At 36.5% G+C, this 27,050-nt stretch overlaps 2 protein-coding genes across 2 annotated transcripts in view; one reads left to right on the top strand and one right to left on the bottom strand.

The window, feature by feature from the left end:
• Positions 1–8,347, top strand: part of LOC114508749 (RCC1 and BTB domain-containing protein 2-like) — a 43,432-nt gene extending 35,085 nt beyond the window's left edge. Inside the window, 2 exon segments of the mRNA XM_028526809.2 lie at positions 2,890–3,020; positions 7,078–8,347. Coding sequence (XP_028382610.2) covers positions 2,890–3,020; positions 7,078–7,218 — 272 coding nt within the window. The 3' untranslated portion in view covers positions 7,219–8,347.
• Positions 8,348–15,974: 7,627 nt separating this feature from the next.
• Positions 15,975–27,050, bottom strand: part of RB1 (RB transcriptional corepressor 1) — a 295,974-nt gene continuing 284,898 nt past the window's right edge. The window contains 4 exon segments of the mRNA XM_036011346.1: positions 15,975–17,795; positions 21,100–21,149; positions 21,637–21,779; positions 24,337–24,367. Coding sequence (XP_035867239.1) covers positions 17,722–17,795; positions 21,100–21,149; positions 21,637–21,779; positions 24,337–24,367 — 298 coding nt within the window. The 3' untranslated portion in view covers positions 15,975–17,721.

Below are 27,050 nucleotides of genomic sequence, written 5' to 3'. Positions count from 1 at the left end.
CTTGAAGGCCATGGTAAAGAGCTTGAGTTTTATTCTTCGTGTGATGGCAAGCCTTGGAAAGTTTTTTAGCATAGGGTTGTGTTACTTAGGATTTGCTTTAATTCTAAAGTAAAATGGGAAAAAAGTGGCTTAAACAGAATAGTTTCTGTCACACGGGGATACAGTGCAGGGCATTGGTACATATGATCTCTGTGCTTATGGTCCAAGAGCACATCTGCATTACATCCCTTAAGGGAGGGCCATGGAAGTCCCACTTATTTCAAATCATGAACCAGAGCTAAGTCCATAATCTAGATGCATAGGAGGTTGGGGAAAGTGTGGTCATATTCAGATGGCCATGGCTCAACTAAATATTATATGGTTTTGGAAGAAGGGAGAATGGATTCCCACGTGTGTGAATGTGCATATGTGGGAGAAGCAACAAGTAGCTTCTATTATAGGAGGGATGTTATTTTTAAAAGATCAGTAACTATAATGGTTCAGGTATGAGATGATGGTACCCTGGGTTAGGTGCTATAGCAGATGAGATCAGATTCTGGATATTTAAAAGATGGAGCTGATGGGATTTGTCAGTGGATGGGATTTGGGTTATAAGGGAAAAAGAGAAGGATGACTGCTCTGAGGTAACTGGCCTGAGTGGCTGCGTTAATGAAAGTATCATTCACTAAGATGAAGATGGAGAGGTATTGCTCTTGAGTTTGAAAAGTCAAAGGAGTGTGAACTGCTATATTAGTCATCCAAGTGGCATTATTTTATAGGCTCACCCTTAATATTTGCAGGGCCCTGGACAAGAGTCCAAGTTAAGGGCTATGTATCATATATCTAAAAATTCAAAGTTGTAAGTCAAGCTAACAGACTTCAGATAAGATATGTTCAATCCTCATACCTGGAAAAGTATACCTTCATTGGGAACTGAAGGGCCAGGTTTAAGTTTTAGATCGAATTTAGAGTTGTGGTACTCCTTGGAGTTCTGGAATACAGTGGCATGGAAAGGCTTGCAGCTGGCTGCTTTTCTCTTCCCACCACCAGCTACATCCTCCATCATAATGGTGTGTGAGCACCCCAGCCTTTATGTCCAAGCTCCATCCTCCCTCAGCCTGGGCCACCCCTTGGGATTGGGGGTCTGTACATTGGTATCATGGTTTAGAGGGAAGGAAATACTCATACATGTGGCCTCAGGGCCAGTTAGGTGGGTAATCCCAGGGTCCCAGGTACCCAAAATGTGGTTAAGAGTGGGTGCATGGCTCCTTAACCATATTTATGGTGAAAGATGTGTCTGGCGAAGGTAGAAAGTGGGGCCTTCTTGATTTAGGGCAGGGTCCTTTATTAGGGTAGTTTCTGTGAGTACATGTCAGCCAATGGGAATCTGAAGCTTGGGGTTGTATAGGGCTGTTGGAAGAGTTTGGGAGTTGTTGAGAACTGACCAAAAACAGTGGAGCCATTCACAACTCTCAAGGTTTCAGTATCCTCCAATGGGCCATGGGCTTTCCTTCCATAACTTTGTTAGTGTTTGTCATGTTACAATGAAAGCAAGTTTCCAACCAAATTCTTCCACCTGTACAAAATTTAGGAGCAGACAGATACAAAAACAGTTAATATTGTAAGACTGATGAAATACCAGCTCTCTGTCCATTAGGCCCTCTATGAAGTAGCTTATATGAAAGGTTAGCATGAAGTAGATGAGACAATATTCTAGTAAGCAAGATTTAGCTAGCTTTTGATCAGGTGCAGCCTAGGACTGGATGAAGACTAGTGAATGTACTACTCCCAAGAGGAAAGGACTGCTGAGCTCATGATGCTTGAACCTCTTCATGCAAAGGCAAAAGGACCCTAACAATATTTCTAGCCAATATTTTTGGATGATATGCTGAACACTATTCATTTCACCACCAACCAAAGTATTTCTAGCACAGTTCATGAAGATTTTAAGTAGCAGTATCTGAAGCTCCTGGCAAGGATCTTTCAAATGCTAACTGGCCATTTCTGATTAGAGTACTTCATAGTTTCCCTTCAGTTAAAATTAATTGGCATGTGTTTATCACTCTGTTGAAATATATGAAAATAGGTGACAGATAATATGACAGGAATCATCTACATTTATAGATGGCATTTAAAACCACAGGACTGGAATCACTTAGGGAAATAAATGAAATAAAATCTGAGGACTGAACCCTGGGGCACCCAAATGTTTGGAGTCAGGAAAAATGGTTCAGCTGAGAGAATGAAGAGCGAGTAATTAAAGAGAAGGAAATCCCAAACAAGTGACAAGAAATGGAGAATCATCAACCACATGAAATTCTGTGTCTATCTTGAGTAAGATGAAACCAGAAAAGAGCCCCTTGGACTTGGTATTGTGGAAGCCATTACTGTTAATCCCAGGTGTGATGTCAATAGTGGAGGGAATGGAATTATGCCTGGAATGGCTTGAGGTGAGAATAGGAACTGAGAAAATGGAGACAGGAAGCAGAGACAACTCACCTGGAGGTTTGCTTTAGAGAGGAGCAGATAAATGAAGTAGGGTGATGAGAGGCAGACATGAGTCCATTAGAGGTTTTTCTTTTTTCTTTTTTAAAGAGATGAGCATTATTAGAGCATGTATGTGTGTTGATGGAAATGACCCAGGAGCAGATATTGGCAATGCAGGTGGACAGATAATTAGAGGGCTATTTCTAGGAAACATATTAAAGCCATTTTCACTGTGCTATTTTCCATAGCTCCTTATTTGCTCAGTTCAGTTATGTTCTTAGGTAGAGCCAGCCACTCAGAGTGTGTCAGTACAAGTCTATTCACACAGCCTTCCCTAAGGACTGTCTTAAAAATCATCTCTGAATGGTTGAGTGATTTCAAATCAGGATGCTTGAAGTCACTCTACCTAACTCTTTCTGCCAGGATTGCTAGATTTGGCCACATTTTACAGAGAAAACCGATTGAAAAAGCTCTGCCAGCAAACTATCAAGCAAGGAATCTGTGAGGAGAATGCCATTGCTCTACTCTCTGCTGCTGTGAAGTATGACGCTCAGGTAGGAAAAGCATTTTTTCAGTTAGTCTACCTTCTGGAAAAAATAGGTAGGTGTCTACTTCATATCTCACACTAAAAAAGTCTTGATAGATTAAATACTTAATATAAACAAGTACAATAAAATATCAGCCAAAATATATTAGTATAAGTTTATATAATATTAGGGTGGACCTCAAAGGCAGAAAATCATAAAGGAAAGGACTGATGTATTTAATTTCAAAAAGATGAAAAAAAAAATGTTTATAGGTCCTGGCCAGTTGGTTGGAGCATTGTCCCATACACCAAAAGGTTGTAAGTTCCATCCCTGGTTGGGGCATGTATGATGGATGATGTTTCTTTCTCACATTAATGTCTCTTTCTCTCTCTTTCTCTCTACCCCCACTTCCTCTCTCTTTAAAATCACTAAACATACTCTCAGGTGAAGATTAAAAGAAACAACAACAAAAATGTTATACACTAAAAAATGCCATAGAGAAAATGAGAAAGTAAATAATACACCAGGAAAATTTTCTGTAACATATAATGAAGATTATCATATTTAATGCATAGTTCTTTTTTAAAAAAATTTTATTGTATTTTTTTCCATTATCATTTAGCCCCCTTACACCCCTCCACCCAGCAATCACCACACCGTTGTCCATGTCCATGAGTCCTTTTTAATATATAGTTCTTCAAAACATGAGCAGTTTGACTAAGAAAAATGAATGAAATGTATTTATAAATAAATGAAGAATATACATAAAAACACTTGTCATATTGGGAAATATGTTTTTAGAAATAATACATATTCAGAACAGCAGATGATCTAAACTGCTGATGAAAGTGCAAATTGATATAGTCATTCTGGGGTTCAGTTTGGTAAAATATGTATTAAGCTGGGTAGGGGGAAAAGGTAGAGGGACAGATAAAAAGAAATCATGGACAAGGACAACAATGTGGTGATTGTTGTGGGAGAGCATTTAGGAAGGTACAGGAGGGTATGGGGGGATAAATTGTGATGACTTGGGGTGCTGAACACACAACACAGTGTACAGATGATGTGTTGTAGAATTGTGCACCTGAAACTATATAATTTTGTTAACCAGTGTCACCCCAATAGATTTAATAAAAATGAAAACAAAATAAATTTTTGAGAAGATCTTTAAAAGATATAATTCTTTAAGAAATTCATATACAGGAATTTGTCGTAAGGAAGTAATCATGGATTTGGACAAGGATTAACTTCAAAGATGTCTACTGCTGCATTGTTTATAATTTGGAAAAATTATAAGTCAGTGTGAATCCTAGAGGATTGTTGAAACTATACAGAATGTTAACATGAGATTATACAGCTATTCAAGGTATATCATTAATGGAAAAACTATGGTCCTTTTTTTAAAAAAGTGTATAAATAGCTGATTTTAAAAGACTGAATTTCATTATCTATGAAGAAAAAGACTGAAAAATATACTGTATTTTGCTGTGTGTAATGTGCACCTATAATGTTTTTGTGAGCATTATACATGGGATTACTATACCCATGTCATGTAATCATTATACCCATGTATAATGCTTATCCTTCTTTTTCCCTAAAAAGTTTGGGCAAAAAGTGTGCATTATACATGGCAAAATATAGTAGTCAATGGTTATCTTTACATGTGGGATTATGGATGATTTTTATTTCCTTACCTTTGCTTGTTTTTTTTCCTCTGAATTTTGTACAGGGACCATGTATTGTTTTGATAATAAAGAAAACCTGTCTTAGAGCTAAATTTTTAGGAAACAGGCTATACTTCCTAGAGTAAATTTTTCTTTTGATGTAAGGATATCCTCTCCTTTGGTTAAAAAAATAAAGGGACATTTTAGTGGTGGGTGGGAAAAATGTTATAACCTTTTTTAGATAAATAATAATATGCTTATTAAAGAAAATTTGGAAAGGAAATGCTTTATCAACCAGAGAACATAACATTTTCATGCAGCTCATTCTGATCTTTCCCTAGATTACATTATGTGTATCTCTAAATACTAATTTTTTTTACTTAACATTCAAAAAAGAACCTGGCTGGCGTAGCTCAGTGGATTGAGTGCGGGCTGTGAACCAAAGTGTCGCAGGTTTGATTTCCAGTCAGGGCACATGCCTGGGTTGCAGGCCATGGCCCCCAGCAACCACACATTGATGTTTCTCTCTCTCTTTCTCCCTCCCTTCCCTCTCTAAAAATAAATAAATAAAATCTTAAAAAAAACATTTAAAAAAGAAAATCTTACCCACCTAGAAACATTGACATTTAAAAGCATAGTGAATGTTTGTCTTTCATCAAAGTAATGCTTTATTGGGCATATACAACATGCAAAATGTTTACGGCAAAAAAATATCATGCTTTTTCCTAGTTTGTTTAAGCCATTGTGATAATACTGTACTCTGATGGGCTACCTCAGATAACAAAAAGGTGGGCACATAGTGTTTCCACCTGAACTAGGTCTTAATTTCCAAGACATTTTCATATTCCTTTATTTATGGGACTTATTTGTATGGTTACCTTGCATCTGTCAGTTTTCTAGAAAGTAAGCTCCTTTAGGAATGGCAAGGACTTTGCTCACAACCAAATTCCTTGGGCCTAGTATAGTCCTGACACATATCATTACATGTTTGATGAATGTTCAACTTTGCCTATAGAGGCACTGTATTCACTATAGTCCATCTAACAGTTGCACCTAAATTATTATAATAGATTATAAGTTTATAAAGAACAGCGTATTTGCTATCTTGTTTCATTTCAGTGTGCTGTAGACAAAAGTATCATTTCTAAAAATTTAAGCTAGAGTCCATAATTTTAAGTGGATATTGGTATACTCAGTATATATTAATAACACACATTTTTATGTATAATCACAAGCTGTGATATCAAGTGCGTGTGTGGAATTTTGCCTGTTCTATGACTTAGGTCTTACCTGGGACTGAGAGACATTATACAGTGAGTATGACCCTAGCAGCCTACAAACCTGATCAGGGATGAAATAGATAAGTTTTCTTCATGTAGTTTTTTTCTTTACTTCAAACATACTTGAATTTGATTGACATGGTTATTATTGCTCTTTTGCCTGTTTTTCCATCTCCAGCATTTACTATCATTTACACATGTATAAAGAAGAAAAGATAATAGTGTATACTGTGTACACATATGATAGCTTAGACATTATTCTGGCCTTTACTTTCTATAAATTAGCTTCAGTTAATAGAGCATAAACTTTGAAAGTTCACCATCACTGGGCAGCACCTTGTCCTGTGTCAAGATGGCAGCATAGCCCAGGGCCAAAGGCATACTGGAGTCTCCTCTTGGTGGCCTCACTTTAGCTCTAATTTGTCTGTGGCCAAAAAAGTGTCCAGCCACCTTCATTCTGTCTCAAGTTTCCAGATCTAATCAAGAGAATTACTACAAGATTTATTCTTTGGCTCAGAGTGCATTACAGTAAGCCAAAAACACCAATCTGAGGAATTTCTCCTAGGAGAAAGTGATGATTTCCTCAAAGCATTTTCCAGTTAACATTATGAAGGTATGCAGGGTCTGATGAAATCCAATCATCCAATCTTTTGAGTTCTTGTAAAAGAAAAAGAGCAGTGGCCTGTTAATGACTTCAGAGAAGTGGTTTCCCAGCATTACTGTATTTTTATGACAACTTTTTTTCTCACAAACTCTATACAGGTAGAAATATTTAAAGTCCCTAGGGGAATATAAAAAAGGAGTATTGTGATTTTAACAAATATTGAAAGTGGAATGAACAGTACAAATGCTCTCACTATAAAAGGTACAGAATTCGTACATGTTGGTGCCTAACTCCAGCATTAGTTGGTGTGGAGAAACTTGAATGTTTTACTCTGTTATTTACATTTTTCATAAGCATAGATTCATATTAGCTGTGTAGTTTTATAACTGTTCTTTAGGTATTGCCGTACCGACATTTCTTACTATTAGCTACCTAATCCTTTTTCTTTGCCTGTGTGTTTTAGGAATTTTCATTCTGTGTTGTATTGCATTGGGAAATGTGAATTTATTAAAACACTTTTTTGTTCTTGTTCCTAGGATTTAGAAGAATTTTGCTTCAGGTTTTGTATAAACCATTTAACTGTAGTAACACAAACTTCCGGCTTTGCAGAAATGGACCATGATCTCCTGAAGAATTTTATCAGCAAGGCAAGCAGAGTTGGAGCCTTTAAAAATTGATCCTCACCTGCAGGAAATTTCTTTTAGCATTTTTTTTTTGTTGCCTGCAACAGCCACAGAATAACTTCTTATTAATAGTATTAATGATGGGCTACATTTGGCTGAATACTTATGTTCTGTCAAAAGAAGGATGGAGGTCAGTCTCCCCTAACACTGAAGTCCAGAGTTGGTAAGAAGGTATTAAATGGTCTGCTCAGACATGACTAAGCTCCAGGGAAAAAATTAAAGTGTCTTATTACATTTACAATTTCCTCTTTTGAGTCGCTTAAGTTGGACACTTTTGGCATATTGGTGTAAGTGTATGCTATTCTGGCTAAATCTTCCATTACTCAACAGGCTGATAGCACATAGATAGCTTGGCAAGGAATGCTGTGACCATCACACTGTCAGCATCCAGCATAGTGCCTTGCATATAGTAGGCACTCAATTTATTATAAATCTTAAGTATGCCCTGAGAACAGCTTTATTTGCGGGATACTGGATGAAGGAATAACTAGCACAAAAACAAATTTAAAACAGCCTGTATCTATTAAGATTCATATTCTTTTGGTGCATTGTTCTGAGAAGTAGTGGCTAATTTAGAGCATTAATTAGAATTCATAAAACGCCTTGGCAAATGAACTGTCAAAGGCCCAAGGGCTAACTTTAATTTCCTGTTTACTCTGAGGTATTGATTTCTTGTATGAGATTATTGAACATGAAGTACTGTCTTTGAATGAATGTTATTTCTGGGCTCCTCTGTCTTACCTAATTGCATAATGTCCTTCGCTTTAGTGTTGAGAGATTTGCTTCTGTAAATAAAAACCTTTGTGTGTTTTTCTTCACTTGGCTTTTATGTCACTTTAAATCAGGTCTCTTAATCTGGCACCATATAATTATAAAGCACTAGCAGAAAAGGAACTAATACTTATATTTCATGTACAGCATTAAAATGAGATAAATTTATACTTTTTTAGGTCACAAGTTACCCGGCTGTAAAAGAGAAACTGTTAACAGGACATAGGATATAGCATCAAATTCTCCTAATATGTTTCACAATATGATATTGTGTAAAGAAAACTCCTTTGGAACTAGAAACCTTGTTCTGATGCTGAACTATTTGATAATAAAGTGCTTATTTGCAGATAAATGTTTTTTTCAATTACAGTTAACATTCAATATTATTTGGTATTAATTTCAGGTAACAGCATAGTGGTTAAACAATCATATATTTTATAAAGTGATCTGATATTTCCAGTACCCACCTGGCTGCATACATACTTACTGTAATTTTATTGACTATCTTCCCTATGCTGTACTTTACACCCCAGGACATGTATTTTTTAACCCCAAAGAAACTAGGATTATGTATATCTCTTAGATATCTCATATATATAACTCGATGTGATATGGACTTTTTTTCTAAAGCAGTTACTCACATAAGGTATCAAAGCCCACTTAAAACATAGTTGTAAACAACTTACTATTCATATTATTGCCTGTGGCAACTCTTTACTGGTGAGGTCACTTTTGAATCCTTGTTCCTTTATCTGTTTTTGCAGACCTTATTTTGTAGAGCAAAGTAATCTGGATGCCTCTAGTTCTAAATCACAATTCTATTTTTGGAATTACATAGTCTTATTCAGTTATTTGTTATTTTAAATCAGCCGTATCATATACCATTTGTTTTCATTCTTTGGAAGATTTGCTATTATATCCAACAAAGAAATATTCAGCACTGGCTAGTGTTGCTCAGTGGTTTGGAGCATCATCCTATATACCAAAATGCTGTGGGTTCAATTTCCGGTCAGGGCACATACCTAGGTTGTGGGCTTGATTCCCAGTCAGGGCACATATGGGATACAACCAATTGATGTTTCTCTCTCACATCAATGTTTCTCTCTCTCTCCCTCTCTCTCCTCCTTCCTCTCTCTTTAAAAATCAATAAACACTTCTTTTTTAAAAAGAAATATTCAGACCTGGCTATTACCTACAGCTATCAAATTCTCACAGTTGGACAATCACAGTCTTCATTTCTGGATTTTCCTCCTCAGCCTTCTATGCTTACTCTAATGGACCAAAACCTTCACATCTTCAGTGCCTTCCAAAATCTTAGCTTCTACTTTCTTGCTGTTTCTGACAGGGTCTTCTGATGCTCCTTTCTGCCTTTTTCTTTTATGAACTAATTTCATATAAAAATTGGTACACTCAAAGGGAGGAGATAAGTTTATTTAAGGATGCAAAATGGACTACCATTTACCAAACCCCACAATGAGGCACCAACCATATTGCCAGAGTACAGTTACTAAGGGCTGGATGGATTTCTATCCAGATTGTCTTTCTATGCTTCATTATGTGTAGGTTTGCCTGCTATATACCTCATTACTTCTTATCTTTGGGCACAATAGAATAATCTACCAAACTTTTACAAAATATAGATTCAAGGATTCTAATTCAGTATATTTTAAAAATTTTCATCAAAAGTAATTTTGATGTTAAGCCAATAATGAAGCTCTTAAAATCTGTAACTCCAAACAATAAGGGTTAATTTTAGACCAGTTTGAGAGATGACCTATGAGTCCAGAGGATGGATACATCTCTCTGAAAAAAACATGCTTTCTTTGGTCTTTGAGAATAGGCTTCATTCCTATGTGAAGGACATCAACACTATTTCCTTCAAACAGATAAGTGTTTGTAGAGCCTCAGAAACACTGTTTACTGTTAATTTAGGGATATTTGAGAGAAAAGGGACATTTTCATAATGACACTCCAGAAATTAATGGATCTGTTACTTACGTTCATCTTACATATCCTATCCTTAAGTGTTTTTTCAACTCTGCTCACTCAAGGAAGTTCAATGTTTTAATGCTTCCAATATAATTTTACCCTAACTTACAGAAAGACAGTTAAGATTTTACAGGCAAAGTAGTGTCCTCATCTGCTGATAGAGGTTTGTAATGATACCATTCAATGCTTTTTAAAAAGTAAAGGTTAATGTCCTTCAGCTGAGACCTGGAAAAAATTGCCAGTCATTCTTAACCATAACCTAGTGAGTTTTACTTAGAGGCAGAATTCTCGACCAGTGATAATGAAAAGGAAGCAACAACAAACTATATAGTCTTGTCTATCTTATTAGCCCTCTCCTATCCTTTTATTACTACAAAGGTTGGGAGAATTGTAAAAAGAAAGGAAAATGATACTGTCATTTGTAATTCAGTCTTTGCCAAAGCATAAAAACATAAATGATACCGATTTTCTCTCACTAAATTCAGTTAAAACAACACTTTCCTTTTTATTGTTGTTCAAGTACAGTTATCTGCTTTACTCCCTCCATCTCCCCCCCACCCCCCGCCATCCCCACCTCCTTCCCCTGATTCCATCCCTCCTCCCTTGGTTTTGTCCCTGTCCTTTTTTAAAAATATATTTTATTGATTATGCTATTACAGTTGTGCCATTCCCCCCTTCATTCCCTTCCACTTTGCACACCCTCTTCCACCCACGTTCCCCCCCTTTAGTTCATGTCCATGTGTCATAAGTTCTTTAGCTTCTACATTTCCCCTTACTATTCTTGCCCTCCCCCTATTTCCTACCGTCTATGCTACTTATTCTCTGTACCTTTTCCCCCTCTCTCCTCCTCCCACTCCCCTGTTGCTAACCCTCCGTGTGATCTCCATTTCTGGGGTTCTGTTCCTGTTCTAGTTGTTTGCTTAGTTTGCTTTTGTTTTTGTTTTAGGTGTGGTTGTTAATAATTGTGAGTTTGCTGTCATTTTACTATACATATTTTTTATCTTCTTTTTCTCAGATAAGTCCCTTTAACATTTCATAAAATAAGGACTTGGTGATGATGAACTCCTTTAACTTGACCTTATCTGAGAAGCACTTTATCTGCCCTTCCATTCTAAATGAAAGCTTTGCTGGATAGAGCAATCTTGGATGTAGGTCCCTGCCTTTCATGACTTGGAATACTTCTTTCTAGCCCATTCTTGCCTGCAAGGCCTCTTTTGAGAAATCAGCTGATAGTCTGATGGGAACTCCTTTGTAGGTTAGTGTCTCCTTATCTCTTGCTGCTTCTAGGATTCTCTCCTTCATTTTAATCTTGGGTAATGTAATTATGATATGCCTTGGTGTGTTCCTCCTTGGGTCCAACTTCTTTGGGACTCTCTGAGCTTCCTGGACTTCCTGGAAGTCTATTTCCTTTGCCAGATTGGGGAAGTTCTCCTTTATTATTTGTTCAAATAACTTTTCCACTTATTGTTCTTCCTCTTCTCCTTCTGGTACCCCTATAATTCAGATGTTGGAACATTTAAAGATGTCCTGGAGGTTCCTAAGCCTCTCCTCATTTTTTCAAATTCTTGTTTCTTCATTCTTTTCTGTTTGGTTGTTTCTTTCTTCCTTCTGGTCCACTCCATTGATTTGAGTCCGTTTCCATCCCATCACTATTGGTTCCCTGTGCATTTCCCTTCATTTCACTTAGCATAGCCTTCATTTTTTTTTTAATCTAATTTGCAACCTAATTCAACCAATTCTGAGCATCCTGATCACCAGTACTTTGAACTGTGCATATGATAGGTTGGCTATCTTTTCATTGCTTAGTTGTATTTGCTGTGGAGCTTTGATCTGTTCTTCGGTTTGGGCCATTTGGGGTGGGGAGGGGCTTGTCATGCCTGTTAGGTATAAGGGGCAGAGCCTTAGGTGTTCACCAGGGTGGGGCAACCCAGTTGTTGGGTTGTGATGCTGTATGTGGGTGCAGGGTTCTAGAGGGAACAATGGAGCTTGCTCCACTCTCTGTAGGATTTCAGTCCCTCCCGCTGCTTCCCCCAAGCAAACTGGGTCTTTCTGGTGCTGATTCCCATGTGGGTGGGCTTGTGTACATACCCGGGACGTGTGGGTCTAACAAACTCTCCTGTGAGGCTGGGAGTCTCTCCCTGTGCCTCACCCTGGGTTGTGTGGTCTGTCTTGCTCCCCAGTTTCACCTGGTTTATCTGTGCAGGAATGTGGGCCCACCCACTCAGCTAGCTGCCTTGTGTGCAGTGCCTCCCTTCACAATTGCTGCTTTGCTGGGTCTGTCTGTTGCCACCTTGCCCTGGGGGTCTGCCAGCTGCCATCTGCACACCCAGGGTCCCCTGTTGCCATCTTGAATTCCCAGGCTTTGTCAGCTGCTGCCTTGCGGGCCCAGTGCCACAGCTTTTTGTTCTGCAACCCCTCTCCGCCTGGCCGCCTGACTCCACCCCTCCTACCAGTCTGGATAAATGTGTCTATTTTAACTCCTTGGTTATCTTTCATACAGTTCAATTTTATATTAGTTCTGGTTGTTATTTTGTTTCTAAATTGTTGTTGTCCTTATTTTGGTTGTGTGAGGAGGCACAGTGTGTCTACCTACACTTCCATCTTGACTGGAAGTCCCCCTATGTCCTTTATAAAAGTAAAATAACAACGTTTTCTTTTCAGGAAGTAACTGATGTTGGTCTGTGGAATAAATTTAACATTCACATTAAACTGTCATTACCATATATGTCAATACTGATATACGTGTAGAGTCCTCAAGTAATGGACACAAAAAAAGGATTTATAAGAATTAATTACTATCCTGACTTCACATTAAAACAGCCTGTTTTAATCCCATTCAGACATTATACAATGTTACCACACTGTATTTAAGAAGCTACAGTTGTGATAGAAATTGATAATTTCTAGAGGCAAGATTTCAGGTTGTCATGTAAAATATGTATTTAGTCCAAAGGAAAATTCTACTGAAGGAATCTTTACCAATGTTGTGTATACTATCTGGCCCCAAAATGAGGAACAAAAATATGCTGCTATAAGGCAAGTTTCTATGAAATCATCCAAATGGTAACAGAACTAGCATATAGGATACCCACTCCCCCACCATTTGCACTAGGAAACTATAATGAAAAATAAGTATATGAATTTGAACTTGTTCTTTTTATCATAAAGAACTTTACTGAAATACTAAATTGCCAGAAGTGATCAGTTTTCTATCATGCAGACTAAAAAATTTTAGTGTCATAAAGGTTGTTTGATTTTTGCCTTGACCTAAGTAAGAGACTATTTCATGCAAGATCCCCATCCAACACAAATATAGTCCACTAAGGTATACTTGCCACTTTTCCTGCTCTAACCCCTTTAATTTGCCTTTCCTCCTTCAGAAACAAATTATTCACCCCGTTTTTGAGAAATCATATTTCTTAAAATCAAGATAATCCCTAATCTGAAACCTTGGACACCAGATGTACGTCATTTTTGTTTTTTGGAGTTTAGTATGATAATGTGATATATATACTATATAATACATAATACCTGAGCAGGGCCTAGGTTAGGTCCCCAGAATGAACACATTAATATTGGGTTGGCCAAAAGTTAGTTTTTTACATACAGTGGCTCTAGTAGTGCTTAGTTGTATTTAACTTCATTAGAAAAAATTTTGTTAGATAGTATTGTGACAGCTGTCATATCAGTGTATATTTTAAAAAAATCAAAATTGTGAACTTTATGCAGCTATTCTAATACTGAATATGAAAAAAGATATGCAACATTTTCCATGTATTATGCTTTATTATTTCAAGAAAGGTAAAAAGGCAACTGAAGTGTAAAAAAAGATTTGTGCAGTGTATGGAGAAAGTGCTGTGACTGGTTGAATCTGTCAAAAGTGGTTTGTGAAGCTTCTTGGTACTACTGATATTTTGGCCAAATTATTCTTTGTTGTGCAGCTATCTTATGTATTGGAAAATGTTTAGCAGCATCCCTGGCTTCTACCCACTAGAAATGTTTAGAAGCAGGAGATAGCCCACATGCTCAAAATATCCAAATCACTAAAGTTATTGGTGAAAACGAAAAATGTGTCTTTTATTTTATGGAAAAAAAACTACATCGAATTTTTGGCCATCCCAATACTTTTGTTAGCAAAAGTAGCTCCATGCCAGTTTAGATATGCTTTTTTTTTTTTTTAATTACATTTTTTTTTTAAGATTTTATTTATTCACCTTTAGAGAGGGAAGGGAGGGAGAGAGAGAGAGAGAGAGAGGGAGAGAGAGAGGGAGAGAAACATCAATGTGCGGTTGCTGGGGGTTCTGGCCTGCAACCCAGGAATGTACCCTGGCTGGGAATCGAACCTGGGACACTTTAGTTCCTAGCCCGCGCTCAATCCACTGAGCTACGCCAGCCAGGGCTTAGATATGCTTTTGATTCCATATGACTTCAGCACCAAACACAGAAAACCCACTTGGTTAATTTTTTTAAGCTTTTTGGATTTCAGAATTGCAGGCAAAAAGATGGTGGGCTAGTAACATACATAAAGGATTCTTGGAAGGACTTTCCTATAAACTTTATATGAGATGAAGAGAGATACCCGCTCCCTTATTCCTCATACAACTCTCCTTTCTTTTATGACTCCTTATTTCTCAAACACACCAGACATATTCTACCTCCTAACACTGGCTTTTCATCTCTGTGGACAGTTTTACTCCTGTTCATGCATGGCTCACTCTCTCACCTCCTTCAGGGCTCTGCTGAAATATCACCTCAGCAAGTTTTTCCCTGACTACCCTACTTAAAATTTTAAAACTCCTTTCCCTATCAGCAGTCCCTGTCCTCCTCCCAGCTATATCTTTCTCCAAAGTACTTAATATAACTGGACATATGTATTCCACATTTATTTATTCACTTGCTATCTTTCCCTGACAGTGGAATTAGAATGTAAGTTCCACAAAGATGGGATTTTAGTTTTATTTATTTGTTGTTGCATCATCATATTTACAACTATGACTGGAATACAGTATGTACTCAGTACATGGCATCTGAAAAGAGGAAGAAAATATCATTTGCTTCTGCATACTTGGAAGAATATTCAAACTAAAGCTCCCCCCACCCCACCCCATGGACTTCTTCTAGGTACTAAAGCTAAAGTAATAAATAAAACTAGCCAGGTTGCTTCCAGTCTGGGGAGGAGCTGATGTAGGGATGGGAAAATAGGCCATAGGCAAGTCAAGTAAGGCAACTTCAGATGCTAATAAATGTGCTGTTACTATTTGAAGGAAAGAAGCATAATACGGAATAAGGATTTTAGGCTGGGTGATCAAGGAAGTCCTCTGAGCTGATCCATGAAAGACAGGCAAAATTATGGGGAAGAACACCTAGACAGAAGGAATAGCAAATGTAAAAGCCTGAGTGAGTTGTAGGGATAGGCATGGCATTACAGAAAAGGTTGGGTGGCTAAGGCATAGTGAGCAAGAAGAAAGTGAGGTGAGGATGGAGAAGGAGGTAGGGGCCACTTCAAAGGCCACAATAAGGAGAGTGAATACTTCAAGCAGAGTAGCAATGTGAATCAATTTACATATTGAAGGTATCATTTTTGCTCTGTATGGAGTTGACTGGTAAAAAGGAAAGAGAAGAAACAAGAAGACCAGTTAGAAGTCTTTAACAGTGGTTCAGACAAGAGTTAATAGATGACTCAGGTTTTGGGCTCAACCAAGTGTTTAGTAAAATGGGGAAAGAGTAGGATAGAATAAATAAGTTATTTTTGTTTGTTTGATTTTGGTTCATGTTTTGAGAAGTTGAGAGTGAAGAGGAGTAGGAATGAAGAATTCTATTAGCTATGAGAGCTTTGACCTCTGTGAAGAGGTCAGGGCTAGAAAAATTAATTTAGGAATCATCAGCATATAAAACCTATTAAAGGATAAGAACAGATGAGATACTATGAGAGAGTTTATATATATGAAAATATTAGTGAACTTAATACAAAGACCACATCAGACTAGTAAGACTCTTAACAACTAATTTATTTTAAAATAGACAAACTATGAATTGTAGAAAATAGTAACATAGCAGTATTAAATGTGCAGTTTTAAGCAATACAAAAAAGCAATAAAGCTATATCTGGAGCCTTATTTAAGGAATCTTAATACACAATCTCTGCAATCCCTAAAATTCAAGCACTAATTCTAACATGAACTTACTAGCAAAAGGCTCAGAAATATGGTAAGCACTTGACCTAAAAGCTAACTGATTTGTATGATATTCATGCAAAAATTAATGAGGAAAAGGGGTAAAGCATTCTAGTGCCTTGTTATCAAGATGACTGTAAAAAATAACAAGTTTGAAACTTTGAGCACAAAATAAAATTTTCTTTTCTTTCAGACCAGACTTCTTTTTACAAAGAGTTTAGACAAAGTGATTTTCCTAAAAGCTTGTTGATGCTATCTTAAATACCATCTATTTTAAATTATACCATCTCTAAATAAGTTAATCACACAAGATATTTCAAATACACCTTAGGTGCCAGGAGGAAAAGCACCTCTTTTACAATGTAGCTATTTTAAAATATTTGCAAAAAATTAGAGACATTAATGCCTCTAATTTCAAATATGAATACATATTTGAAATTTTGAACTGGAAATAATGTGGCTTTGAATGTGCCAGTGTTAGACCATACTGATTTAAAACCAATAAATGATAGATAGTTGCCAGCTCTAAAGATACATGGAAGACATGTATCATTCCAGAGAACACATACCCCTTCCCAAATTAAGGAGGATACTATAATTACTGAGATGCAATTAGGTGAATCTTTAAGAAAAATATTAAGACTCTTATAGTTAACAGTCTTTTTTATAGAGTAAAATTATTTTGAATCTTGATTTTTCAGGACCCAGAAACATTACAAAGTGCACTTTGTATATACTGTTATTAGGGTCCTCTATAGCAAACCCATAGCTGAACACTTTATCTTCCAAGTACTAGATGGATACTTTATGAATTCAGTAATCTGAATGGTATACAAACTAAGAGTACTATTAGTACCTCTAATTTTAAAGCATGAGTTGGGTGAAGAAAAGAATCAAATTCTTAGAAGTCCTGAGGTATGAAAGCTGTATCAGTAGTATGACAATATCCTATGTTTATAGTTTGCTTTCTGCTTGTATTTAAAAGCTAAACTTTATAAAACAAACACACAGTACATCAGGTTCTATTAATAAACTAAAACCTAATGTGTAAAAATTAGTAATTATTTTCTAGTTTCTAATATCTGTTTTAGATGAAGAATTCAGAATTGTTTGGGTGAGTAGGGGGCCGTCAGCCAAATTGTATTTGGAAGACAAAATATACTTTCTAAGGGTGTTTATGTTAAATTAAAAAATAAAAATAAATTAATAATAATAGCAAACATCACGCATATGCCACAAGAGAAGACAAAATATTCAGACAGGCAGGGGTTGTTGGGACTCCCACTCCCAGGCATCCTTTGAAAATAGAAACATCTGCTATAACTTTTTAAATGGCAGGTTTTACACAAGATTTTCAATCTTGTACAATAACAATGTATATTCTATCAACTACAGCATTGCAAATGGCTTGGGAATTGCCTGCACCTGCACACTTTATATCCAGAGAGAACTGAAGATAGGTATTAAATGTGGCTGTAAACAGAACCTGGGGGAGTTATACAGTCAGATCTGTGAGACAACGAGGCCAGAGGTGAACACAGTAGCCACCAAAGTCATGCAGTCCTCACTTTTCTTCCCTGTTGGAGATATCCATGCTGTCATTCATTTTCTGCTTTTGCATTCGTGTTCGAGTAGATGCTGGAAAAAAGATGAAGAACTGTTAACGGCACTGATGGTTCCAGGTAAATTGGCAAAGGCTGCCATATGTGTTATGCTTATGCCGAATCAGTGGAGCCCAGGGCCTTTTAAAAGCAGTGGTTTCCAAATTTTTTTAATCAAATATCCCTAGAGTTAAATTTATTCCAAACATAAGCCACCCAAATATGTACATATATATGAATATGTATATGTGTATAAATTATAGAACACACATACCCCAAGTAAACATTAAAGGTAGATGAGATAAAACCAGAAATTCTAATATTTTGTTATATAACCCAGAAGGTAGTCTTACTTCCAGGTATGCCCAACTTTGCAGTCCTATAGATAATGAGACGATGGGTTTTGAGTTTAACACTTGAGCAGAGCAGAATCCTGGGCTGGCCCAGAATGATCTGCTGAAGTGAGTGACATTCTTGACAAAACTAGCAATTCTCTTTTGTTAAGAGATGCCTTGCAGGTACTACTACAAAGACTATCATCTCACAGTTCATTCAATGTGGAAATGGACATTTAAAATGTACATTATTAATTACATCACAGGCAAGAACAAAACATTTCTTTGTTTTTATTGAATTTATTGGGGAGACATTGGTTAATATAATTACATGAAGTCTGTTCAGAAAAAGTCCAGCCATTGTTAATATAACAAGAATGGTTTGCATGACATCTTTGTAACCTGGAAGCCAAGGGGAGTGGACTGGAATGCACATGCGTGAACAATGATGACTTCACTGTAATATTCAGTGGGGGCAGTAGACACTGCTGACTGAGCACGTTTATTTACTGTGTGGCTGTCACACTTAAAATGACTGGGCAAGTAGAGCAATGAATCTGCATCAAATTTTTCATTAAGCTTGAAAATTCCTGAGTGGAAACTATTTGGATGATTCAGAAGGCCAGAGCTATGGGCAACTGGTGATTGGCAGCTTTATCACAACAATGTGCCTGCTTGCTCATGCATTACTTCTTGTGCAGAGTTTTTTGGCGAAGCATCCAATCATCCAGGTGACTCAGCCCTCCTACAGCCCAGATTTGGCACCCTCCAACTTCTGTTTTTTCCCCAAACTAATATTTTTTTTAAAGATTTTATTTATTAGTTATTTTTAGAGAGGGAAAGGAGGGAGGGAGGGAGGGAGAGGGAGGGAGAGAGAGAGAGAGACATCAATGTGTGGTTGCTGGGGGTTATGGCCTGCAACCCAGGCATGTACCCTGGCTGGGAATCGAACCTGGGACACTTTGGTTCCCAGCCCGCACTCAATCCACTGAGCTACGCCAGCCAGGCCAAAACTAATATTTTTAAAAGGGGAAAAATTTCAGACCATTGATGAGATTCAGGAAAATACAATGGGGCAACTGATGGAGACTGGGAGAACTATGTAAGGTCCCAAGGTGCCTACTTTGAAGGAACTGAGGAGTCATTGTCCTATGTACAGTGCTTGTATCCTATGTCTTCTTTAAAAAATGTCTCTATTTTTCATAGCACGTGGCTGGATACCTTATGGACAGACCACTTACAGGCTTAAGGTGAACAATTCCACAACACATCACTTGTATATTGTATTATGTGTTCACCACTGCAAAGTCAAATCTCCTTCCATCATCATTTAACCCTCCTTTCCCTCACAGTTGTTTGTGTCTTTGAGGGTTTATTTATTTTTTATTTTTTGCTTAATCTCTTCCCTCTTTTCTCCCAGCCCCCTAAACACCTACCCCTTGAAAGATGTCAGGACATTTCTTTTACATTATTTTAAAATTCTAACTTGATTTTAGTGGTGGAGCTCTTCATAAAGAAATACAAAGACTATTTACACTTGGAAAAGAAAGAAAACAGCAATTGCAAGTCTCTCCCTGTGGCCCTTCCTCTCTGAGTAATCTAGCATTATTTGATGATCATTTTTGAATGTGGTTCTTTGAGGAAGCTGAAGAGGAGCCTAGAGAATTCCTTAGCTTCACCAGTTAAAACTCCTGCTGCTTCTCCCCAATTTTTTAGCTACACAAATCCCTGCATTTCAGTTGGGCAGAGGGAATTCACCATTATAGCTAGCTAAGTGTGTCCTCAGAAAATGTACTCACTACAGCAATTGAACTCTTCTCTAAGAAAATATGCATGTTTTTATAGCTTTCTGCTCCTTTAATAGTTTATATCTACAGGCTCCATAATGCTTCCATGTGTTTTCAAAACCCGATTTTGATCATAAGCTTCATTTCTATCTTCATGTACAGGGATGGAAAAGCCTCAATTATCTAAAAGTTAAAATAGGAGTATTTAGTCAAAATAAAATCCAACAAGATTCATTTATAACCAAAAAATTTAAACTTTTGGTATAGTTTTAATTGAAATTTTCAAACTAATGCACATAGAACAATGGTTTAAAAAATCAAAAGCATGTTTTTAAATTCTTTATATTTCAAAGTTAGTATCTACAGAGATGTTGAATGAAAGCCCCATTTTCAAAGGTCACACTTTAATTGGTATTGTTCTTATTGATATGTCCTATAATGTAGGAATCATAGTTTTAATACTTAACTCATTTATGTTTGTCTCCTTTCCAAGTCCCAGCTCTTTTTCCTGGTAATGGATCTTACACCACACTATCATGAAATGTCACACCCACTGTCATAACTACCTCTATCTCTAAGACAACCTTGTAGTAGCAGTGAGCACATGTTTATTTTTTGTTGATGCACTTTCCATCTACTATACCTGGGCTATTCTTTTATAGTGTTAAGAGTAACTTGGAATTCCATTTGCTTTAACATTCTAAATTTATGTCACTGTATAACTTGGAAAATTATCAGTGGTGGTTTTTATTAAAATTCTGATTTCCAGTAATGGAGAACTTTTGTTTTAAATTAGGTCTGAAATCTTGCAAGTTAGTAAAGTTCAATAATAGCAGAATAGAAGACTATTCTTTAAATAAGGGTTATGATGTTTGTATATGCTAAGTTGGTAAGACCTTCCTTATACCCAACACTTGAGTTCATCAGTAGAGCTCTGCTTCTAACCATAGCCATTAATGCTGAATAAGTGGTTTTACTTCTAAGTGTTCCTTCGCAAAAGATTTCAGAAAGGGTCAAGATGACCCTCACTTTGCATGATACATTTAAACTACAAATGTTTGTGCATGTAAATAGTGCATTCTTGATTAAATTATACTTGAAATGCATGAGCAAGTCCACTAATAGAAGGAATTATATGTATTTATTCTTTTCTAATGTGAAAAGTTCTTTTGCAATATAAACAATTTCATTTACATAAGGTGAAATGGTAAGTACTTACTCATTTCTGCCAGTTTCTGTTGAAATTTGGATTCCCCTGGGAGACGTTTACTGCAGATGAAAAAATACAAAGTATTTCATATGTCTATGTATAAATGGAAAACTCAAATTCCCAATAACTATAGTGTTTTATATGACTTATTTTATACTCTTATTTTAGTAACTTTTAATTTCAAAGGTTTATAAACAAACCATCTAAAATAAATGTCACAAATTTATGATCCTACATAGTTTTTCAGTGATCTTATAAAACACAATAGCTGATATTTCTCAAGAGTAAGTACTTTAAAATCTAATGTTAATCAAAAGCAACAAAATTTTATCAATATTTTGTAAAAATGATCAGGTTTTAAACATCCTATATTTTGGTGCTTTTAACTCTTAGATGCAGACAAAACTATTATTTTGGGCAATCCTAACAATTTCTAAATAAAACTGGCAATGAAAGGGGTTGGTGGAAGTCAAAAGCAGAGCTGGTACTCTGAGTTCTCCAGATTACCAGTTCATCTACTAAGAAACATTCTGAAACTGTTCCTACCTTCCATCCGCTTCATCTGATCCTTCAATATCAAAGCGCAGTTTTTTTAGTGGTTTAGGAGGGTTGCTTCCTTCTGCACTTCTTTTGAGCACACGGTCACTGTTACACACCATCTGATTTATTTTCTGGAACTTCTCAGAAGTCTATGAATTACAGAATTCTGTATTTAATTTTTAAATACAAGCATTTGGTAGTTACCAACTCAATTATAGTTTGAAGTATGTAAAAAATCATGCAGAGGTAATATCTACATTTTAATTTTCTGACTTACTGCATCAAGTAAGACAAATGAAAAGCCTCAAAATAAGAGTAACAATTTACCCAATTAAAAACCCACTCAAATTTTTAAGTCTTCCTGTCTCTTTCCATGAGGGGTTTCCACCAACAATGCTGACTACTATTCTGAAAGTCCTAGTTCCTCAGTTTCAGAACACACCCACACACCAAACTCTGGCTACCTCTTTCTCAGAAGCATATAAAAGTTGAAACAGCTTTCTGGACCACTGTTTCTGTCAGATTTTTTTTTCTTGAGGGCAAACATAACCAGAGGAAACAAGAATTTAATGAGATGAAGTTTCCAGTGAAGAATAATCTCACTTTTGAGATACTATGTTGACAAGTTATATAGTTTATATATTTTAAACCATCATTGATAACAGTATTTGTTGAAATACTGCTAATTCATAAAGTTTTAAAAATAAAAAATAAAATATCAAAAAGACTTAAGAATTTGAGTTCATCCACTATTATTGGAGGTGGTTTGAGAGCTAATCTCCTAAAGGAGAATCCTGTCACAGCAAAGAATGTTTTGTTAAGAAATACCAAAGGAAAGACAATACCTTATTTTATCCAGAGGAGAAACATGTAGAAAAATTCTATTTCTTAGCTATTTAGAACCAGAGTGAAGTGATTATCTCAGGGATGTAAATGAACATATTCATTTGAACTAAAAAATGAGACCAGCCTTTCTGATAAAAATTAAATCTGAATGGTGATGGAAGGAGACTTGACTTGGGGTGGTGAAACACAATATAGTGTACATATGATATGTTGTGGAATTGTGCACCTGAAACCTGTATAATTTTGTTAAGGAATGTCACTCTAGTAAATTCAGTAACAAGGAAAAAATAGTGGAAAAAAAAAAAGAAAAATCTGATTTGACTGATTGATTTGACAGTGAGGAATAGCTTTGTTTATTTTCCAAAAAAATAAATGCTAAGACAGGTTTTGATGGAAAATATATTTAGAGCACATTTATGTGACAGAAACTAAATCCTGTGCACTCATTAAATTTATGATGATTTTTAGTTATCAGCTTTAAAATATGGAAGTATATATAATAACATATTCTCAGTTCTTTTAAAGGTTATGGCAAGCAGGCAAGTATGACACACCTATTCTATCTATACATCTCCAGATCCAACCACACTTATGCATGTGAGCTCCTTTGTGTAGCCTGACAGCTGCAGCTTACCCTGAGCTACATGTCACAGCACTGTATGGTTTGTAACATGTCTTAACACCTGGTCTTTTAGTACACAAACTTTTATCTTTCTCTAGTTATTTTACTTGGGGAAGTATGACAGACTCTAGAATGGCTCTTACTAATCCCCAGCTCCTAGGGTTTACACCCTTGTGTTATTCTTCTCTCCTTGAATGTAGGTTTGTCTTGGAATGTCACTTCCAATATTAGTGACCAAAAGACTGTGACTTCCATCTTGCTCATTATTTCCTTTCCTTCCCTTCCTCTCTTGAAGTTCCTACTCTGGGGGAAGCAAGCTACTATGGTATAAGTAGTGAGTAGCTTTATGGAGAACCTCAAGTGGCAAGGTACTGATGGCTTGGGCAGATAGCCATCAAGGATCAGCTGGTAGCCATACAAATGAATTTGCAAGAAACCCTTTTCCATTTGAGCCTTGAGATAACTGCAGTCCCAGCTGACAGGTTGATGGTAGCCTTGTGGGGACAGGCCCTGGACTCAACTAAGCCAGGCCTGAATTACTGAAACCACAGAAAACTGAGATAAAAAAGCATTTGTTTTAAGTCACTAAATTTGTACTGATGTTATGCAGCAATAAATAACTATTAAAGGCAAGAGAGATGTGGTGGTGAACATTAAGAGTAATGTACACTCAATACAGGACTGCTGAATTAGTGATGTTAGTGGAAGGTCAACTAGAGTAGCAGGTTGCCAGCCTAGAATAACTTTCAAAGCTAAGCTTTTACTTGGATCCTTCTAGAATAAATAACACCACATACCTGCCATTTATGAGAGTCTCATGTAACCAAGTCCTAATCAATTTACCAGAGAAAGAATATCCTACAGGTCTGACAGAAGGACAAGCAAAAGCATGTATATGTGTAGAAGATGACCAGTAGATAGGTACTGGCTGGTGACATTTGGATATGGTATCTTATTTCAAACCACACGCATAATTAGTGAATTTCAAACCTGTTTTCTAAACATTCTTTTGAAACTATATACGTTTATGTATATACATGAATGTATGTACACACATATATATACACTACATAAAACATTTGACTTTGACTCTGATATGTATATTTTCTAAATTCTATGCAACCTGCTTAGATGAGTATTTAAATAACAGCACTTGTAAATTCAAATTATAGAAATCTTCAATTTCTTTTCATAGTTACAGTGCATGCCACTGTATTTCACAGAAAGAAAATACTCACCCCAAATGATTCACCAATGGATACTAAAATTCTGTCAAGAAAAAATACAAATTAGTAATAAAAATCATACACAACTTTGCAGAGATGAAGATGCACTCAGCATTGTGAATTATCAGAAATACCAAATCAAGGGTTTCATCTACCCTTAGAACCACTGATAAATCATAGTCATTAAAGGCTTAATCTAACAGTACTAGTCTAGTCATACACTGAGCTGGTCTCTTAGATTTTTAAAGCAAAAACTTTATGTCTGCAAGAGCATATTTTGCCATTGTCCACATTTGAAGAGAGTAAATTTTAAGTTTATTCCTACTTAATTCTTCATAAACCAATGGGTATCAATTACAATTTCACATTTTCTCATTAAAATTCATGATACTAAGCAATAATCAATTCTAATTAGGATCTATATTGATATATAGAATAAAGGCTATTTATCATATATCCTAGAATCAGGAATCTCTGTTAGTCTGTTTGGCCTTATTTGAACTATATAATACATGTTTTTTGATAATAAAGCTAAAGAAGAGCACTAGCTGACAAAACAAAGATTTGATGATATACACATATAACTAATACATATACAGATTTTATTGTCCTCCAATTCCTTGATAAGTGGCTATCAATCTCTACATATTTGACTAACCAGAATACCTAAATATGCTAGATAAGCAGAGTGTTAACAATCTAGTGAACAAACTGAACTAATAAGCAAAATAGAGACAGACTCAGAGAGAGTAGGCTGACCTCTCTGGTGGGAGGAAGGGGTGGGAGGGATCAAGCAAAAAAGAAAAAGGACTCATGAGCATGGACAACAGTGTGGTGATTACAGTGTGGGTGAGTGGAGGTGGAAGAGAGTATAAGGGGGATAGGTGGTAATGGAAAAAATGCAATAAAAAATCAACTGCTAAAAAAAGATGCTGCCTTAATGCTTGATCAATGATTTATCAGGAATTTCATGTGACTTTTCTGCTAATAAAGGCCCCCCCCAACACACAAGTGATTTCACTAGGATCAGCAAATAGCCATTATTATCAGCACAATATAGATTAAATATCATCATTAAAAATTACTCTGGGATACAATTTCATATTGAAATGTGGGACTGAATAAGTTAAATAGACATGGTATGGCATCTTAGCTTATAATGTAAGTTGTAGATTTCAGTACATAGATACTCAAAAAATAAACAAAGGATGGTATGACTAGACACAAGAGCATTTAAATCGTTTGCCAATTATTTTTTATTTTATCTTTTCCTGTGGAGTTTGAAGTTGTATCATGAGTAAGCACACCACACAAATATTAATATTTTCTAAGGGGTTAATATATTCCCTCTCCTTGTTTGTTTTTCTTGCCAAATACAACTGTATGGGCTGACAATTTCTGAGATGTGATTACATTAACTATTCTTGCTAATCTGCCTCCCACTTTATATGATAGTCAGTTTCAAATAGCCCATGGCACTTCAAAGCCAGAAAGCAGTTGTGGTTGGACATGGAATATAATATAATGATTTGTAGTTGCACAGAATCTTTCTTTTTTTTTAAGACTTTATTTATTTTTAGAGAGGGGGAAAGGAAGAAGAAAGAGAGAGAAAGAGAGAGAGAAACAATCATGTGTGAGAGATACATCTATCAGTTGCCTCTCACATGCACCCATTTGGTGAATGGCCTGCAATCCAGTCATGGGCCCTGACTGGGAATCAACCAGCCACCTTTCAGTTCACAGGTCAGTGCTCAGTCCATACAGCCACACCAGCCAGGACCAGAGTCTTTCATCTTAGCATTTAAAATTGCTTCATAATCATTATGTCCTTGATCCATAGCACCTTTCTGAGGTGGACACAAAGAACTGCCCATGCTGATATAAGGAAGCCACAGGAAATTAGGGATGAACTTCTAAAGATTTAATTTACTCATCTACATTTAATCAGCCATCTATAATTTATAACAGCAAGAAGAACAATTCCACAGGAGAGCTTACAAGACATTCAATAAACTATAGAATAAAAATTATTAACCAAAAGTAATCTCTTTGTTTAGTAGCCTGGCTAACAAAAATATGATTTGAAACCTATTACCAACTGGTTCTCAGACTGTTAAAAAAAGAATAGACCTCAGCATCCAGGAAAGTTGATGACTAAATTTGCAAACCTATCTAAGTAAACAAATGATCTTTCCTGTAGGAGACCATTCTGTGTGGCATGGGCCCAGATCCCACTGGGAGATGCACAGGACCCATGCCCACGGATAGGTTCTCTTGTGGGGAATCAGGCCTGCAATGGGCCTAGGCCACTTTGAGTCTTGCTCTTGCTAAAAAACTCCCTCACCCTGAATTGAGGACATTTACTGCAAAGTAACTTCCTAAAATCCATGCTAAACCTTCCAAGGATGAGTGTAACTGGTTCGACCACTTTTGCCTTTTCATTTGCAAATATCCCTCTTCTGTGATGTGATTAGTGGCATTGGCTCCTTTGTTTTTTATAAAAGGTAACCACCTAAAGCAAACCTGTGCATAGCAAATGAGGACCATCATGTAATGTGCTGAGAAACCCAATAAAGGCCGGTCACAGCGAGGGCCAAGGATTTTGCTCCCCTTGAGAAAAAAGCCATGCTGTCCATTTTCCTCCACTGGACTCAGTAGTTTGTGTGAATGTCTCATTTCATTCATAATGATGCAGACACTGTGGGCCCATGTCTGCATCACTTTCT

Source organism: Phyllostomus discolor, chromosome 11, assembly GCF_004126475.2.
Source record: "Phyllostomus discolor isolate MPI-MPIP mPhyDis1 chromosome 11, mPhyDis1.pri.v3, whole genome shotgun sequence".
Taxonomy (NCBI): Eukaryota; Metazoa; Chordata; class Mammalia; order Chiroptera; family Phyllostomidae; genus Phyllostomus; species Phyllostomus discolor.
The sequence above is the reverse complement of the archived record's forward strand: the minus strand, read 5'-3'. Positions and strand labels throughout refer to the sequence as shown.